Source organism: Balaenoptera ricei, chromosome 1, assembly GCF_028023285.1.
Source record: "Balaenoptera ricei isolate mBalRic1 chromosome 1, mBalRic1.hap2, whole genome shotgun sequence".
Taxonomy (NCBI): domain Eukaryota; kingdom Metazoa; phylum Chordata; class Mammalia; order Artiodactyla; family Balaenopteridae; genus Balaenoptera; species Balaenoptera ricei.
Window position 1 is genome coordinate 184,369,798 of NC_082639.1, and position 18,833 is coordinate 184,388,630.

General features: G+C 40.3%; 1 protein-coding gene and 1 long non-coding RNA gene across 7 annotated transcripts in view; one reads left to right on the plus strand and one right to left on the minus strand.

The window, feature by feature from the left end:
- LOC132354178 (uncharacterized) overlaps positions 1 to 18,833 on the minus strand; it is a 359,922-nt gene that overhangs the window by 198,960 nt on the left and 142,129 nt on the right. The window lies entirely within an intron of this gene.
- Positions 1,757 to 17,441, plus strand: RGS13 (regulator of G protein signaling 13). The gene is made up of 4 exons (XM_059905873.1): positions 1,757 to 1,821; positions 5,058 to 5,119; positions 16,658 to 16,824; positions 17,256 to 17,441. The coding sequence occupies exons 1-4, from the start codon at positions 1,757 to 1,759 to the stop codon at positions 17,439 to 17,441; spliced, it is 480 nt and encodes a 159-aa protein (XP_059761856.1).

Consider the following 18,833-nt stretch of genomic DNA (forward strand, 5'->3'; position numbering starts at 1 on the left):
GAGTCAATACATCAACAAGTTCGGATAGTTCCTCCGCTAAAACATCTGAAATCTATCCCCTTCCCGCCACTGCTACTGCCACCTTCCTCACCGAACCTTGTAACATCCCTCACCTGGGCTCCTGCAGTCACCTCCTAACTGGTCTCCCTCATTCCACCCCGGCCACCCTACAATCCATTCTACTACAAAACCAGTTTCAAATGCTAACACGTCTATTCCATATTTTGAAACCTTCAATGATTTTTCAGCTTCTTACTATGAAACTGATGGTGTGTAAGGCCTATCGTGCTTGACTTCTGCCTCTACCCTTATGGCTTCGCCTCCCGCCACGTTCTCGCTGCAGTGAACACTTTGGAGCCCTTCTCTCTGAGCTCTCTCCCTGCCATACTCTGGACTCATGTAGTGACCACATCCCTTTCATTTCCTCAATGAGGACTCGACCCATTGCCTACTCTGGACTCATGTAGTGACCACATCCCTTTCATTTCCTCAATGAGGACTCGACCCATTGCCTACTCTGGACTCATGTAGTGACCACATCCCTTTCATTTCCTCAATGAGGACTCGACCCATTGCCTACTCTGGACTCATGTAGTGACCACATCCCTTTCATTTCCTCAATGAGGACTCGACCCATTGCCTACTCTGGACTCATGTAGTGACCACATCCCTTTCATTTCCTCAATGAGGACTCGACCCATTGCCTCCTGACCTGGGCCCAAGCTGCCTCTCTCCTTCACTCAGCACATTCCTGCACACCCTGTAGTTCTAGCTCAGCTACTGCTTTACCGGGATGCCTTCTCTAACCACCCCCGGGTCCGGTTAGGTTCTCCTCCCATGTGTACTCATGGGCCCCTGTACTTCCTGTTGCAAAGTCCCCACCACGTGAATATTCACTGCTTGTTAGTGAGGATGGGAAGAGGAAAGACAGGACCTATGTAGACCCCCGGCAGCCAGAACCTGGTACATAACAAGTGTTCAACAGATGTTTCCCATGAGCCAATAAAGACTGATATAAAACTCACTCCTTATCCTGAATAACTCATTGCAGATAAGTGTGAATATATATTTAGCAAAGTATTTCCGGCTCTCATTGTAAAGTGTGGATTTAATCATTTTTAACAAATGTTTGAGTTTTTTTCTCAAAGTTTTGAGTTAAAAACCTTCTATGCCATACATTGTCGATAAAGCCTGGGCTGACTAACCTCTACCTGAATTTTAAAGTCAAAGTTACACTGACCAGAGTGGGGAAAGCCAGGTAAGCAACACTCCACTCAGAATTCGCCCTTAAAAAGGCTTATTTTTTTATTTGGCTGTTTACACTATTTTGTTTGGTTAATTACAAAGAGGCCAATTCTTGTTCAGTATATTGAGAGAGCTTTCTATAAATAAGAGTTATCCAAAGTGGGAAGACTTGGGAGTTGGTGAATTCATTGCTGGGAGTTCCTACGTGGAAAGATCTTTTTCAGAGAGCTGTATTTTTTGAAAGCTGTTATTAGAGAACAGGTGGGCCAGATGAGTTCTAAAATCACAACTCAAAGCACCTATATCCCTATAAAATATTTATGAGATTTTTATATTTTATTCTCTTCCCTCCTTCCCATCCCCACCAGTGGCTGTGTTCCATTAACTTCAAGAACCCATCCTTATTTCTGTATGATTTATAACTTTGTCTGTTCTTTAGAAGTTGACTCTAATATATAATCATTTTAAATCACTAGATTATACTAAGTATATGCTGCGTTTCTTTAGAAAAATGAGCAGGCGGAATTGTTGGATCTGTAAGATGTGCAGAGATGACTCTAAGAGGCCTCCTTCAAAGTAAGTAGCATGTAAATTCTATTACCATTATAATGTATATTTATCACATGATAAGTAGGTGTATGTTTATTCAACTGCTGTCTTAATATATTTTGCTCAGAAAGTAAAATTTGCATTTACACATGAGTAATTCCACTAGAAGGGCAATCATGCGTTACACTAAGGTTCCGTTTTCATTATTCATGGTTTACACTTGAGAATTCAGCAAGTTTAATGTTTTTAGAGAGTCTTTTATGAACAAATATTCTTAGGTTTTTTAAAAGTCTTATATTGTTAAAATTTTATATGTTAAAATGAGATTCTTTGATCCAAAATATTTACATGGTTCAAACCCTCTATCTACAAAGTGCCAGACCTTTATCCGTGGTTGCAAGAGGTGAGACTGGAGGGGTAAGCGAATGCTCACCAAGCTCCCAGGTCTCTTCTACATTTTGCCATAACTCAGAATGAAGCCATTGAGATGGGGCCAGTGGCTATACTAAAATGGAAAGCGGAATGCCTGAGGAGGGTAACAAACCGTTTGACTGGATTTGCTCACCTTGAAGAATCCCCAGGCCGAGGATCCCTGTTGGGTTAACCTGAGAGCCTGACCTCGTCTGCGTGGAGACTCAGTCGCGGCCACACATCCCTGCAACAGTCGGAACTCCTGGTATGCAGGCTCCCGCCCTGAGGTTTCCAAATATCCAAAAACGCTAACCAGCTACTGTGTGTCTGGAGGATGCGGAGGCTCCAGTGGTGGGTGGGAGAGACAGGAAGACCCAAAGCTCAGCATTTCAACTGACCAGCTGAGGCTGCTGAATTGCCCAGGCCCGTGGGAGAAGGAAGGCGAGAAGGCTGGTTTGGGAAGAGCTTCCTTCTCTTCTGCTGATGATTCCCATAGAGCATCACATCAACGCTTGCCTTCCATCTACCTGCCCTGACACCCACCGTCAGGAACGGCGAAGGCCAAGTAAAGAGAATTCACATTCCTCACCAACCAGGAAATAACAGTCATTTGATAAGTGCTTTATGTTCCTGACCTAACTTAATTTTCGGGGTAACTTTCTGGATAATAAAACTGAAGCTTGGAGATTTTAAGTTAGACCAAAAGCTATTAAGTCCAGCACAGGAATCAGAACCCAGGACTGTCAGACTCCAAACACTCCTCGTTCCTCTCTCCGCAATGCTGCGATGTCTCAGAATGCTCCCGTATCTGTTTGGTACCTGCTCTCTCTCTCTGTCCAGAAGAAAGGAGGGGACGCAAAAGTGGAGTCTGTTATTAGAAACTCCAGGGGATGAGGGGACAAAGGTGTTTAGAATTACCCTAAGGGAAACCGGTAGCCACGGGACAGCATGAAACTGGTGAAATACTCAGAAAAAATTACAAGCAGAAATGGGATTAAACCAAAACTAAATTTTACTTCACAGCTTCACCCCCAACCATAATTAGCCCAATCACGATGCATCTCCATAAACTCATGGCGCTTAGAGGCACAGGTACTCCCTTGCCAACAATCACCGACACCAAACTTTGAGCTAACCCAGGACAGTGACGGTATCTCCTCTCACACTGTAGCTTTTCTTCTTTCCTATATGACAGTTAGGTCTGCAGGACACCTTGCCAAGCACTTTTCGTTTCGCTGGACTGGAAAAGGTGATTTTAGGTTTCTGTTTTTAAAGTTCTAATACGAGAAAGGAACAACGAGTCTGACACGGTTTCATGGAAATGTGTGCTGAAAGCAATCTCAACGGCAGTGCACTGTTAAGCCTCAGTGCTGAAGCAAACATTCCATCTAGAACTAGCAAGTACCACCTGAACTTTCAGAAAACAAAGGATATTTGACCTTTTTAGGACTCCCAATATTTTTCTATGTCCCAGGTTACTTTTTAACCTCTTTAACTAATTTTCTTTCACTGTGTTAAGTACCTGCTAATGCAGACGGCTGTCCCCTCAACACTGAGTACTGAGCTAACTACACCAGGTGATAGCCAATGGGCAGTGCTTGCTTGTACCTATAGTGGCTTTTGATTAGATGCGGTTATTAAAAATAGGAAAAGTAAGAAAGTATCATAAACTGAATGGCAATGAACGCACTGAGTATTTTAAAGGAGGGAAAGAAAGTGATTCTGAAGAACAGTCGCTTACCAATTCACCTCAAAAAGCCCACCAAAATGAAAGAAATGAAGTCTCGAAGCCAGTATCTTCCACAGATATTTTCAAAATGGTAAATAGCCTTTTTCATACTGTTTAGGTCAAATGTAACTTGACATATTATTCACAGTGATAAAAACTAAAACCGTCAAGGTAAAAAAATATATAGCAAATAACTGACCAAGAAAATATTTATACATAATAAATACAAAGTTATGCATGCCAATAGGTTTTGTGGATAAACTCTAAGAGTCTAATAGATAAATGAGCAAACGCATTGCTGGTGGCAGCAGCATACAACGTGTAACCCTTTTAGAAGCATTGATTCTACTTCTGTTAATCTCTTAAGGAATTACCTTGACCGCTGGCATGGCAAGCCTCAATGACAGCTAGGTTTTATTTGTTTTTATTGGTGAAAAATTAGAAATGATCAAAACACTCATTGAGAATAATTATGTAAACTATGGAATGCCCCCTTGTAGAATACTTCATGGTCACTATAAATGATACTGACTCCCAGTGATTATAAATTTACAATTACTCATCTAGAGATAAAAGAATAAATATTTCCTTAATCAAAAAAGTAAATAAATAAATTTACAATTATAAATTATAACACTATAAACTGTGAAGACATAAAAGGCTTATTAAAAGGGTATACATAAACTTGTGTGTACATATACATGTATATACACACCCCACACACATATAAAGTATGCACACACACATATGCAGAGAATGATTACTTCTTGGTTAAAAGCACACAAACATGCATACAACCAAAAAACTAAAAAGAAATACATCAAAATATTAACAATGGTAATCTGGGCCACAGAGATTGTAAAACTCTGGTTCTTTATCTTTTTAAATTTATTTTATCAGATTTTCATGTTTTTTCTACTTTTATATTTTTATAATTCTAATCACTTAGAAAGTAAAAATAAAACGTAAAAGATCACTGGGAAATAAATTTCCATCCCAAACTACACACAAATAGAGTATAACTATATCTTGGCATTATTTTCAAGATAGCATATTTCTATTTAGTTCAGAAAAAGCTTGAGAATATTTTAGTGCAATGAGCACCTTTTGTTTCTTTTCAAAGCCTTACTTTGGAGGAAGCATTACAGTGGGCCCAGTCTTTTGAAAAGTTGATGGCTACGAAATGTGAGTATCATGTACATATCATTTTTTAATAACTAGTCAGTTTTATTCTTGGAGGAAAATGAGGGAACTTGATGATGTATGCTTGCTGCTCTTCTCATAGCCTTCTAAACGGCAACTGCCAAAGTTAAAAAAAGAAACCTGAAAATAGTTTGCCATGTCAACCAGTATTATTTTCTTTGGTGTTAATTAAAGCAAGATTAGTCATTGTGAATATTTATTCTTCCCAAGTCTATGTGTAAAATCCCTTGGAAAATATGTTTAAGTAGTAACACATACTGAAATATACTGCCTTCCTGTAGCTTTCTAAAGTTATAATTTAAAAAAAACTAACAACTTCCTCTTCTTAGTGCCTTGAGAAGTAAGAATAAATTTGAGTTTTGATATTCTAAAAATCCTCAAAGTTTGCTTCTAACTTTATCAGTGTCTGATTTAAGTGGGACTTCATATAAGTCCATATTTAGTTATGTATGTGTCAGAATTCAGATGGTATAAATGGAAGATGATAGCAGTGGATGTGAGGAAGATAAAGTCAGAGGCTCAACACAAGACATACGAAGGAGCAGTCAACTGTGTCTGGGGTAGGAAATTGGGAGGCTGTAGGAAATGATAAACATCAGAATACAGGTACAGAGAAAAATTAGGGCACACTCAAAGAAAATTCCTGTTTGCTGAACTTGGTACTTCTTTCAAAATGCGGTTTGTTCCCCTCAAATGTCTGCTAATGATTTGCTCTAGACCTTTTTTAATTTGAGATTCCCTGTTAGCCTCTCTGTGAACGTTTAATCTGTTTACATCTATTGACTGTGGGAGGGGAGTTAGCTGTGATACCCAAGGTTTAAATTGGCAGGGGTGCCAGCAGTTATTCTGGGCAGGGTGCTTCCCGTCGCCCAAGGCTCGCCATGTTTCTGGGGTGCTGCCTGCTCTTCTCGACTCAAGGGCCCCACCCCCACCCCGGTTCAAAGACAGCTGTCGCCACCTGGCCTGGAGGGCCATGGCACAGGTGCGGACCCCTGGCTACTCCTACTGAAACACCTTAGCCAGCCGGCCTGGCTCTTATTCCACGGCACCCACAGTGCTGGGACACACAGCTCCAGGCTCTGTCACCACCTGAGGGCCCACCTCAGGTAGCAGCCCTTCCCAGTGGGCACTGAAGGCCACGCTTTCTTTCTCTGACGCCACCGTCCCCGCCTCTCACTTTTCAGGTGTACCTCATAGTTTGTGATCCGGTTTGCCAGCATGACTGCAAATTTTAAGATATGTATCCTTTTGGTCAATTTTAGGATATTGGTATAGGAGGAAGAGACTAAAGTGTATGCTCAGTTGGCTATCCTGACTGATCCTCTGTTAATAATTCAGAGTTCGTCCCAACCCCCAGTAATCCATATTGTGCAGCACTGCCAGATTAATCTCCCTCTTGGAGTTTATTATTCTTCATCTGCAAAACGGCATAATATCATGTATCCTTTCAGCATCACTGTGCAGGTTAAATATACACCCCCTCGCTCAATGCCTGGTACAGAGGAGACACACAATGACTGAGAGTTATTTCTCTTAGAAATAAAGTGCTTGTCTTGAATAGCATTCCTTTTTCTCTGCTGCCCACCCAAAAGTCCAAAGTCTCCAACTTGGTTTGCAGGACTCTATACCTAACCCAACGCACTTTCTAACACTTACCTCCAGCTCTGTCCCTACACGTGACATGCCCTTCTGCCCCTGTGATGCCTGCTCTATCTTCTACATGCCCAACTCTCCTGGTCCAGGCTTTTGCCTCTCTGTCTCCTCTGCCCATCCTTAAAGGTAAAATTCAAGTCCCACTTTCTCCTCTTGGAAACCTCCTGGAAATATTTTTCTCTCTCTCTTCTATTTGATAGTATCATTATTTACTTTGCTTCTAATTATGGCAATTTTGTGTACTGGGTTTTTTTCCGCAGCTGCATTCTCACTAGATTGTAAATTCCCTGAGAGCACAGATCACTTCTCATCCACCTTTCATCTTACCTCCCAGAGGCCGAAATTGTGCTTTGTACCTAATGGGCATGCAGTAAATGTTCAATGAATAAATACAAGACAAATATTAGTAAGAAAAGATCAAAACGCCATTGTGTAAGAGTTTAGGTCAAAACTCTTATTGTGTAAGAGTTTCTGTGCCAATCCTGGCAGCCTCATAAACTGAGTGAATAAAGTTAATTACTCAGAAAAAATTTTCAAGTGGGATCTTGGCTAGAATTAGCAATTTAGAGATCTAGCATCATAAGAATAAGTAAAGTCTAAAGAAAAGATGAGGACAGGAAGACAGCATACTGCTCTTCACAAAAATCACCAAAAACAGGGTACTAATCTTACCAGAAAGTGAATTACTGTGAAATTCATGTAAAAATTCAACAATCATGTAATAAAAAGGTGATAAAACAAATCATTCTATGGGACATGCAATCAGAAAGATAAAACTAAGAATACAAACATTAAATGTGCCAGAGAATAGACTGCGTTTACATTAACCAAGCACAGGAGTAAAACTCATCCTCTAGCTAAGACACACAGATGCCTCCACACAAATTAAAAAACAATTTCTAAGAATATGTAGTTCAGAAACCCATATGGCAAAGATTCTCACAAAAGGCAAATTTTGAGCTGGGACTTAAATGACTCAGATTGTTGTAAAATGATAAAGAGTTCTGACTGTAAGTACTTTGCTTTCTGACTGAAAGCAAACAGGAAATGGTTTTAAAAGAAGGAAGTACAGTAAAGACAAATGAGTGCTTCTTTCAATGAAGAAATGTAGTGTGTAGTATTCCTCGGAATTTGGTGTGAAGACTGGTCTCATTAAAAAATCTCCACAATGAATTAAAGAGAAAGTACCCTGCAGAAGCTCCAAGTTTACAGATGATAGAAAGTCCTTCAAGTTTCCAAACATCCAAGATTTTAGGAAAAAAATTATTTTCAAATGGGCATAAGAGTAGTAATAACTTTTTTTTTTTAATTTTATTTTTGGCTGCATAGGGTCTTCGTTGCTGCGAGCGGGGGCTACTCTTTGTTGCGGTGTGCGGGCTTCTCATTGCGGCGGCTTCTCTTGTTGCAGAGCATGGGCTCTAGGCATGTGGGCTTCAGGAGTTGTGGCGTGTGGGCTCAGTAGTTGTGGCTCACGGGCTCTAGGGCACAGGCTCAGCAGTTGTGGTGCACGGGCTTAGTTGCTCCACGGCATGTGGGATCTTCCCGGACCAGGGCTCGAACCCGTGTCCCCTGCATTGGCAGGCAGATTCTTAACCACTGCAATACCAGGGAAGACCAATGATCACCTAAAAGCTGAGGACTCTACAAACTGGAAAGGTCAAGACTAAAAAATAATTAAAATCAAAACTCTGATTAATCAACATTTTATTTTTGATTTTGATTAAAATATCAGAAAAGAATGCCAGAAAAGAATGCAGAAGGCTCATACATAAATAATATTTTTTGGCCAAATCTCAAAAGATGAGGATAGAGGTTTCCCACTAATATTCGAGTAAAGTATGCTTAATATAAATTAAAAAAGTTTAAAACGGCAACTAATGCCCTTGGATGAGTCATTCAATCCTTCCACGTGTCTGGCTGACCTTCCTGGCACTGGACAGTACATTGAAAGAGGCCTAGAGGGTCACTGTGCTCAGCTCGTGTGCACCCTCTAGAGGGAGGAGAGAGACAAACAGGAAAGCCAACTAATAGCTTAATTCATTCCACAACGTAATAAGTGCTTTGAAGAAAATAAAACCAGGTCGTATGACAAAGAAAGACAGGAGTAAGAGGGAAATTCAACGGGATGATTAGAGACAAACTGTCGGAAGGTGTAAAATTTGAGCTAAGAACTGAATGACGAGAAGCAGCCAGCCATACTGGGGTCTGGGGGCAGAGTGGCCCAAGCAGAGGAAAACCATGTTCAGAAGACCCTGAGATATGAATGAGGTTAGTGTCTTCAATTAACCGAAAGAAATTCAGCATAACAGGAGCACAGGGCCTTATAGGCCACATGAACGACCTTAAATGCAAAGTAACAAGCATTAATGTGCTTTGAGAAATACCCTCTGAGGATGGGGAAGGGCAAGGGAGGGGAGGAGATTAAGAGATACAAACTACTAGGTATAAGACACATAAGACCCAAGGATGTAATGTACAGTACAGGGAATACTGCCAATGTTTTATGATAACTTTATATGGAGTATGATCTATAAAAATATCAAATCACTATGTTGTATCCCTGACACTAATATTGTAAGTCAATAAAAGAAAAAATCAATAAAAGTACGCGCTAGTTCTCTTCTGAAGAAAAGAAGCAGAGAGACTAGTTAGAAGGCTATTTCAATAAACCAGTTAAGACTGGAACTCAGTAGGGAAGACAAAACCTGGAGTAATTAGCATATAGATGCTAATCGAAGCGGAGGCCCTATGAGCCCACTTAGAGGGACAGTTCAGAGGGAGGCGAGCAGAGATCCAGACGTGGAGCTTAGATGCACACCAATATTTCCATATCCAGAGAAGAGAAGGAGTCTGTGAAGGAGATGTTAAAGGAGCATCAAGTGAGTGAAGAATAACCAGGACAGCATATCATCACGGGAGGCAAAGAAGAGAGCGTTTCAGGAAGGGAGGTGTGCACTGTGTCTAAGGCTGCTGGGAAGTCAGGTAAGATGTGGAAGGAACAGCGACCATTAGGTGTGGCAACATGAAGTCAATTGTGCTGAGGTAAGAGCAGCCTTGGGGGCAAGGTGGAGATGGATTGGACAAGAGGAAGCAAGGCAGATGATACAGGGAATTATTTACATAAATTTTGCTGTGAAGTTCATTAGAGAAAAGCCCAGACGCTGGAAGGAAGCGTGAATGCAGTCCACGCTGGGCGTAAAGAGTCAGTAGTTGTTACTGGTTTTACTTGGGAAATAAAGCAGCATATTTGCAGACGATGGCAACCACTAGAGAGGAAGAAGCGGATGACACAGAAGAGAGTGGCGGCGACTTTAAGAGCAAAGGAGAAGTGCAAGGCAACAGGGAAAGCAAAATCAGGTGGGAGCCACAAATGAACTGTTTGGCCCACCCAAAAAGCAACTGGGATCCTTTCCTCTCAGGAGGAGAGTCAGAAAAGGGCAGGTACCAGCGGAGGTAGGTTGGTTGATTTGGTGGAGAGAAGGTGAGGGAATCTCCACCTAATCAAACCTGTGTTCTCAGCTAAGTTTGAAGCAGGGTCATCAGCAGCTGAGGAGAGGAAGAGTTGGCATTGTGAAAGGACGGGATAGGAAATAGTTTCTGGAGAGTTGGAGAGCCACGATATTAGGGGAGGATGGTAGGATGACAGGGTAATGCTGAGTGCCCATTTTAAAATTTGCAGTGACGATTTCAAGTGAGAAAGCACAATTGTGTATTCTTCCATGGCCTGTTGTGTGCACTCCGGCACAGACACAAGAGCAGACGTACAGTTAAGCCCTTCTGGATCGGCAAGGGTTCTGAATCCCAGAATTTGCATCAATCTTAATTTTGGCCAAAATCATCCTTAAGTGTACTGAACGCTTCCCTCCCTTTCTCAGTGATCACAATCACCGTGGACAGCCTTGGAAATGCCAGATGGGAAGTGTAGGATGATCGTAGTGCTGAAGGCACCGGGGCTGCTCCACACCACGGAGCAGCTGCATCACGGAAGACAGTGCACACTACAAGTCACTGAGGGATATTGTTGTCCCCTCCTCTGTGTTCCCTCGGCTCTCCTCATCTGTGAGATTCTGTGCTGCTCACTGGGGATTGGCAGCTCCCTACACCACCCTTTATTCTCAGCGCTGCTACCCACAGCTGTTGCCATGGTTCCCCTCGCCATCCCTCTTACTCCCCATGCTGCCATGCCTCACCTTTCCCGCTAGCACTTTCGTCTTCTTTAACTTCTCAGGCATGTCCTCACCTTGCAGGGAAAACAACAGAACAACAACAAACCTGGCCTTTTGTAGACCTCAATGTTCAGTTAGTACATTTTCTGTCTCGCTCTCAAGAAACCAAAAAGTAACAACTATAATCCTCTGGTCTTTGGTGCTTCCTGGATGCTGAATAATTAGAGCCTGCCTCTTTACTTTTCAAAACCTACAGAGAGTCTCCTTAAAATACAGAAGCACGAGGGATCCAAAAGCCTGGATTGACCAACATTTCTTTACTGGGTACCCGTTACCCGTCAGGCAGCACGTAGGTGTGGGGCATGCAAAGGTGAGTGACTGCAGTGCTCGTTCTCAAAGGGCTGGCAGGCGAGGGGAGAGTAAGAGAAATAAATCAACACACGGAACAGACTGTGGTACAGAGGGAGATACAATGAGAAGGAAAATAAGTGTGGACTAGGTGCTGCTTGTCAACTGACAGGAAGCACTTATCTAACCTGCTGTGGGGACAGGGGCTTCGGAGAGATTTTCTTCAGAAACTGAGATACCAAACCTGAGTCTTAGATCAGGGTCTGAAGCCCGCCACACAGAAGGAACTGCATATACAGCAGCATGGCAGTAACACACCACCTGGCCGGGAGGAGCAAGGCGCAAATCAGGATGGTGTTCAGGCATGACAGGATGAGGCTGGAGAGGCAGACAGTGCGGTATCCTCATGGGCCCTGCAGCCACTGCCGAGAGGTAGGGGTTTTACCATTAGAGCAATGGGAAAGGCTGAAGGCTATAAATAAAGGGCCATGGCCAGATTTTTGTTTTACAGAAGTTTCTCTAATAAGAGTGAAGAAAAGATTGAAAGCAGATCAGACGGATGAACTTAGGCTTTTTCAGATTAGATATTTTACAAATATTCCCCCCAAATCATAAACAAAAATAACATGTAAAAGTAAAACAGAAGATAATGCCATAAATAAAACAGATAGTGTCTTTAATATACAGAGAGACCTGGAAATTCAAGAAAACAGTAACAACGCAAAAGAAAAATGGACAAAAAATTTGAAATTCACAGAAAGAAAAGAAATGGTCTGGAATAAAGAAAAAATGTTTAAGCATTATAATATTTTTAAAACACAAATTTAAATAATTACAAGTCACTGGTTTTACCCAATCTGATTGGGAAGGAAGGAGTGTGTAGACATGTCAACACTGCTATTACTAATGAAAAACAATGAAATATTTCTGAAAGCAATTTTACAATAGGTATCAAGAGTCTCCAAAAATATTACATCATCAATCTAGTAATTCTACTCTTTTAATTCTAGGGAAATAATTAGGGATGCAAAGATTTATAAACCAAAATGGTCAATGTAGAATACATCATAACATATAAAGGGGTAATAATCTAAATATTCGATAATGGTAGCACGGCTAAATATAATACAGTGTAGTAGTCCTGCAATGGACTATTACATGACCTTTAAGAGTAAACAGGAGGGAAAAAAAAGAGTAAATAAGAGAAAGTGTTTGCTACACCATATTAAGTATGAAAGAGTGATACAAAATTGCTTTCATTGTATAATGCCAGTAAGGTAATTTGAGAGTGTGTCTGTATTTGTGAAGACAAATGAATACTGTTTAGGTAGAAAGTTAAACATGAACAAAGGACTGAAAGAGTGAAAGGAAATAATATCAAGTTGTTAACAAATTTCTGTATTTAAGTTGCTTTTATAATAATACAGCAAAGAGAAGTTAGGAGAAAAACCAGAAATGATTAATATCATACAAGCCAAACCAGAGAATTTCAATAAAACAGACTTATTTTAAAACTTCACACAGAGGCTGGTAGAATTATGGAATTCATTTTCCCCAGTGGTACATATTAAAAATAAAATGGATTTAACACAGTTTTAGACACTTTTCTGGTGGCAGACTGCCACACAGACCATTTTTAGGATTTAATGCATGCCATGAGCCTTGCTGCCTTGCAGAAAACAATCCTGGAATAGATGGGCCACCATTCTGACTCAGACAAGAGGAATGTCATGTTTCCTTTCTATTTACATCAAGATACCAGCATGTGTCACCTTGTGTGTCACAGAAATACTAATTTCAGTGACTAATTTGTAAGAACACACTAGGGAGTCCCAAAGGCACCACTCTCATTCTTCAAGGAAAAAGCGTACACTATGTGTGACATAAAGCTAGTTCTTCCATCTTCTCAGTTTAATGAGCAGTTCTCCTGTTTATCCCTATTACTCTGCTCAAGCAGAATCATGGTCTCTGGAGCGTTAGTGCTCAGAAAGGAGCATCATTTAAAACCTCAGAACGGGCCACACTGGGCTGCATCGCCTAATTTGGAAAAGGCTTTCCCACCTTGTAATCCCCTTGTTGTATGAGTCAACAGAAATTCTACAGTGAGCAATTCAGTTCTGACTTTAATAATTGCTCGGATTCCTGGAACACTTTCTTTTTCTTATAATTTATTTAATTAATTAATTAATTTTGGCTGCGTTGTGTCTTCCTTGCTATGCACGGGCTTTCTCTAGTTGCGGCGAGCGGGCGCTACTCTTCCTTGCGGTGCGCGGGCTTCTCATTGCGGTGGCTTCTCTTGTTGCGGAGCACGGGCTCTAGGCGCGGGGGCTTCAGTAGTTGTGGCACGTGGGCTCAATAGCTGTGGCTCGCGGGCTCTAGAGCGCAGACTCAGTAGTTGTGGCACACGGGCTTAGTTGCTCTGCAGCATGTGGGATCATCCCAGACCAGGGCTCGAACCCGAATCCCCTGCATTGGCAGGCGGATTCTTAACCACTGCGCCACCAGGGAAGTCCCCCTGGAACACTTTTGTACAAATATTTTCAGCTGCTTAACTTACATAAAAATTAGCCTAATGAAGATAAAATTCTATAAAACATACCAGTCATGTGAGCTACTTGTTCTCCACACCAGAGTCCTATCAGTAATATCAGACAAGTTCAAGTGGTCCAGGTCAGCTTTCACTAGGATATGATACAGTAATACGTGGTACTAAAATCTCACTAATCTATAAGAGAGGTGCATTTCTTGTTCATGCTACACAATGACTGGGTCAACTATAGCTCTGTTGCAGGTCTTTATTCTGGCCTTCAGACTACAGGAGCAGCTCTTCCGGAATGTGTCCTTCTCACGTAATTTTTTTGGAGGGGTGGGGAGCAATGGCAGAACCCCCTGATAGTCCTCCTGAAGCCTTCTGCCTGACCTGCACATGACACTGTGCATGGGTGTCACTGGCTGACACAAGTCCAATGAGCAAGGCTGAAATAAGTGGGACATGAAAGTACAATCCTCCTCCAAGAAGGGCAGGAATAACTGAGAACAATACCACCGTCTACCACATTGGGTATCTATATAAAAATATATGTGGCAACACACGGATGGGTTCATCAGCAGAGGACTTGGGAATGGTAAGAACTGTTGAACCATTCGGCCAGCCCCAAAAGACTCTTCCTCCACTCAATCAGGAGGGAAGTTAAAGAAGGCAGATATAGATGCAGGCAGCTTCTAGAATAAGAATCCCTAAACATTTTACTATACAGTTAAGCTAAACATAAATATAAACACAAATTCGGAATACTATAACATGTAATCTAACACTGGTTTCCAAATTATCCCCCAACCTGCTCCCTACCCCATCCGCTTAACCCATGCAAGCAGCCTGGTGGCTAAGTCTCATTCCAGGATCTGTAGATTTCATCTGGTAGCTTGTTTCTTTTCCTATTCCATAACTCATTTATTTTAGGAGCCTTATTTTCTGTTCCTAATGAAGCACTCAGTCAAAATTTCTCTAAGTACAAAGTATAAAAAATTGCTTTTTATTTTCTTAAATAGGATTCTAGTTCTTTCAATACACACTGCAAATTATTGGCTTCCAGCTTCACTTGTTACGCCAGAAATGGCTTTCTGTTTTGATTTGTTTTGTTTTTTGGTTTGCCTACCCATTCAGCTGTTTCTCTAATAGGAATACCAATTGCTACATCTGTATTCTCTGACCCCAGCTTTCTGTGTCTGTGATGAGGTGAGGCAGATCTTAAAGTTAATTGCTGTGAAAACAAACTTCTTGTTTTAAGTGTAAGGTAAAATATATTCCCCCATTGGGTAGAAATACCAAATCCATATCCTTTCCTTGTTACATTTTTACACAAGCCCTACCCACATCTAGCCTGTCCTCTCAATTCAAACAATGCTTCTTTTGAACCCTCTCCCACCCAATGTCGTGAAGGCTACACTTGCTCCCATGATACTAATGAACCAAGCTCTAATTTTGTGTCTTCCTAGGATAGCACATTTCTTGCAGATCGCCAGCTTTCTCCAACCCTAATACCTCCTTAGAAGGTGTTATTAGAATCTGCCTCTGTTTGAGTTTTTCTCTTGAATACAAAATACCTTAATTGTTGTCTTTATTTTTGTATCAGTGCTGACAGAGCAGTAGAAGCCAAGGAGTCAAGGAGCCTGGCTTTCTGGTGCTAGGAAACTCATTAGATCCAATCTCTAATGTGAAGACCTAGGAAAATATGATTTTACTCACCATTGCTATTCCCTCTGATTACTATTATTTCTTGTAACAGTTAACAATACTAAGATATTGTCAGTCAAAGTCCTATGTTTCATCACGTGTTCAATGCACCTACATACACATTTCTGTCACTATCATTGGAAAGTTACATTGTCTCATCATTTAGCAATTCAATTTCTCAGATATGCCAAGAGACTTCGTAGTCACCAAAAGAAGTTTAATATTTTTCTCAGAGGGTTCATCTTGAATCTTGAGAATACTTGATCCCCCCAAAGATTCTGATTAATGTGTCAGATGTGTGAAAACTCACTTAACCCTCTTCTTCAAACACTGGTGCCCACAAATTAGTGGCTCAATCGGGGAACTTCCTCCCACACGTTTGCCCCTATCTTCCCACTTCAGCAAAGACCAGAGCTGAGGATGACCGTCTCTGGCATCAAGCGTCACTTAATGGTTGTTCTGCACATCCTCACGGTCCCGTCCTGGATTTTGAGGCAGTTTCCAACACCGTGTCCGAATTCCATTCCCTGCCTCGTCCTTCATTTCTGGTGTGAACCATAAACCATGGATATGAAGTTGAATTGTTCATTACCCATGTTCTCCTGCTCTAATTGCATACGAGAAACACCCCGGGCTATACAGCCTGATCAGTTTATCACTTCTACATGGTCTGGACATTTTCCTTTCAACCCTGACCTGCCTGTTTAGATTCTAAACCTTGCTCTTACCCTCCAGTTTGTATTGAGGTTTTAGATTTTTCATGTCAGTTTCATGATCAGAGCTCTCTCCCACTGAGGCCATTTAAGTCCTGTTTCTGGGTCCTTGTGACCTATTCCATCCTAGACCCAGCCACACTAGTGGGCATTTTGCTCTGAGTAACACGGAATAAAGGAATGAAGGAATGATCCCACCACTAACTGGCACTTTCAAAACATGCTTCAGATGCACAGATGTAACTGAGATGTGGGGTGTGTGTGTGTGTTTCATTATATAATACTCACTTGTTAAATAATTTGGGAGCTCTGATTCAGATGTTAGTTTTAAACTGCATTACATATTGTTCAGATTTTTTTAGGATGCTGACCCAGGAACATAAACTGATTTCTCCTCTACTTTTAGATGGTCCGGTAGTCTATGCAGCATACTTAAAAACGGAGCACAGTGATGAAAATATTAAATTCTGGATGGCGTGTGAAACCTATAAGAAAGTTGCCTCACAGAGGAGCAGAACTTCTAGGGCCAAGAAGCTTTATAGGACTTACATCCAGCCACAGTCCCCTAGAGAGGTAACCACACCTGACAATGCCGGCAACCGGAAATCATACACCCCAGGAAAGCGTTAGTGTCTGTCAAGCACACGTATGTGCCAGCACTTTACATCCAGTACCTCCTATAGTGCTATGTAGTCAGTATTGTTAACCTTATTTTACAGATAAGAAACCTGAGAATCTGAGAAGTTAATTTAACTTCTTCAGTGTCACACAGCAGTTAAGTAGGAAAGTTAGGCCAGACTTTAAATCTGGGATGTTGAGTTGGATGTTTACTTTTCAAAAGCAAGTGGCTTATCTCTTATCAGTCTTTTAAGATACCAATGAAACTGCAAACAAAATTACCCTATTCCACTGAAAAGGAGAGGAAGAAAAAAATTAAACCTTTCCATTCCATTTTCATCTTCAATTATGCCTACTTATGTTCTACATGTAATTTCACTTTTCAGATTAACATTGACAGTTCGACAAGAGAAACCATCATCAAGAATATTCAAGAACCCACTCAAACGTGTTTTGAAGAGGCTCAAAAAATAGTGCATATGCACATGGAAAGGGATTCCTATCCCAGGTTTCTAAAGTCAGAAATGTACCAGAAACTTCTGAAGACTATTCAACCCAACAACAATTTTTGACCACCACTCAAAAGTTTAAATTGAAGATGGTATACTGAAAGTCCTGGCTTTGTGCTTTTAATATAAAAAAAAAAAATCAGAAAGGGAGTAGGAATGAAATAGAAGAAATCAAACTATAAATTGATTTCTAGTTCTCAAAGAGAAACAGATCCTGAAAGGATGGACCACAGAACTCTTATAACATGAATAACACAATTTATGGCATATCTACATAGCTCACTTAACATATAAGGAGAAGGAAGGTCTTTCTTCATGACACCAGTGCGATAAAGTTTTTACTGTAGAAATCCAACTAGATGGATGTTTTCTTATTAATGAAATTTTTCTGTCATAATGCGCAGATCAGTTCTTTAAAAACTGTACTTATATGAGTTTTGTCTCTAGCGTGAATGTACTCTTTAGATAGAGTGCTCGTAATAACTTTAATTAGTAGACAAATTTGGTACTCAAAGTATAATCAATTGTATTATATCATAAGCCATATAAAAAGATGTGTTCTTGAGAGATATTTTACCTATAAAATCTTCCTACTATTACTTTCATAACTGAACTTCTATATTGCATATATCTTCTACATGTGAAAAATTCCAAATGAGTCTAAGCTATTTAAATGTATGAATTTCCTCATTTATTTTCATACTTATATTGCTATAGGGTAGAAAATTTGGTTCCTATATTTTGAGGTTTTTTTTCCTCACAATTTGAATCCATCATGATGGTCTTGATAATCAATAAATACAAATATAAACTAAAAACTTTATAAATATGTGATTTTTTTCAAAGACTTGATAAAGTAATTTTTCCGGTAAAAGACTGTTTTTATCTTCCCTGTCATAGAAGTTTCTTGGAATCTGTCAGAATATTCCAGAGGAAAGACCTCATGTCTGTTTCACTTGCTTTGTTCAGCATATAGCATAGGATAAATGTTCCTTAGTAATGGATAAATATTCTTTACTTTTGATAAAGAATAAGATACTTAAAATATTTAATATCATTTTTCCAAAGAATTAACTGTAGGAAATTTTTGATCAAGATTTTTAGTTTTAGTATGAAAAGTGTTTCTCAGGTCTCAAATTTGACTGAAATAGCATTGCTATTTTAAAACGCCTATAAACCTAAGCTGTATCACATGAAGATAAATATTAATTGGAATTATTCTCATTAAACAAAGAATTATTATAATATAGAATCAATATTTAGGGGTTCATTTCTGGGAAAGAGAATTAGCTGTGCAAGAGAACATTTTTTGTTAAAAAGTATAAAGCTGATTAATGGGGGCTCTAGTTACTTGTAGAAGGTGTTACCACAGTAGTCCACTTTTATCTAATCCACTGAATTTAATTTATTTCTTTTAAAAATACCAGTATAAGAATACAGGTTTAAGTCTTAGAT

What these genes read in the sequence shown, in the direction of transcription:
- RGS13 (XM_059905873.1), top strand. Translation starts at nt 1,757, where the DNA reads ATGAGCAGGCGGAATTGTTGGATCTGTAAGATGTGCAGAGATGACTCT. An exon ending in TCTAAGAGGCCTCCTTCAAA is followed by an intron (nt 1,822 to 5,057) that starts GTAAGTAGCATG and finishes TTCTTTTCAAAG; the next exon opens with CCTTACTTTGGAGGAAGCAT. An exon ending in AAAGTTGATGGCTACGAAAT is followed by an intron (nt 5,120 to 16,657) that starts GTGAGTATCATG and finishes CTCTACTTTTAG; the next exon opens with ATGGTCCGGTAGTCTATGCA.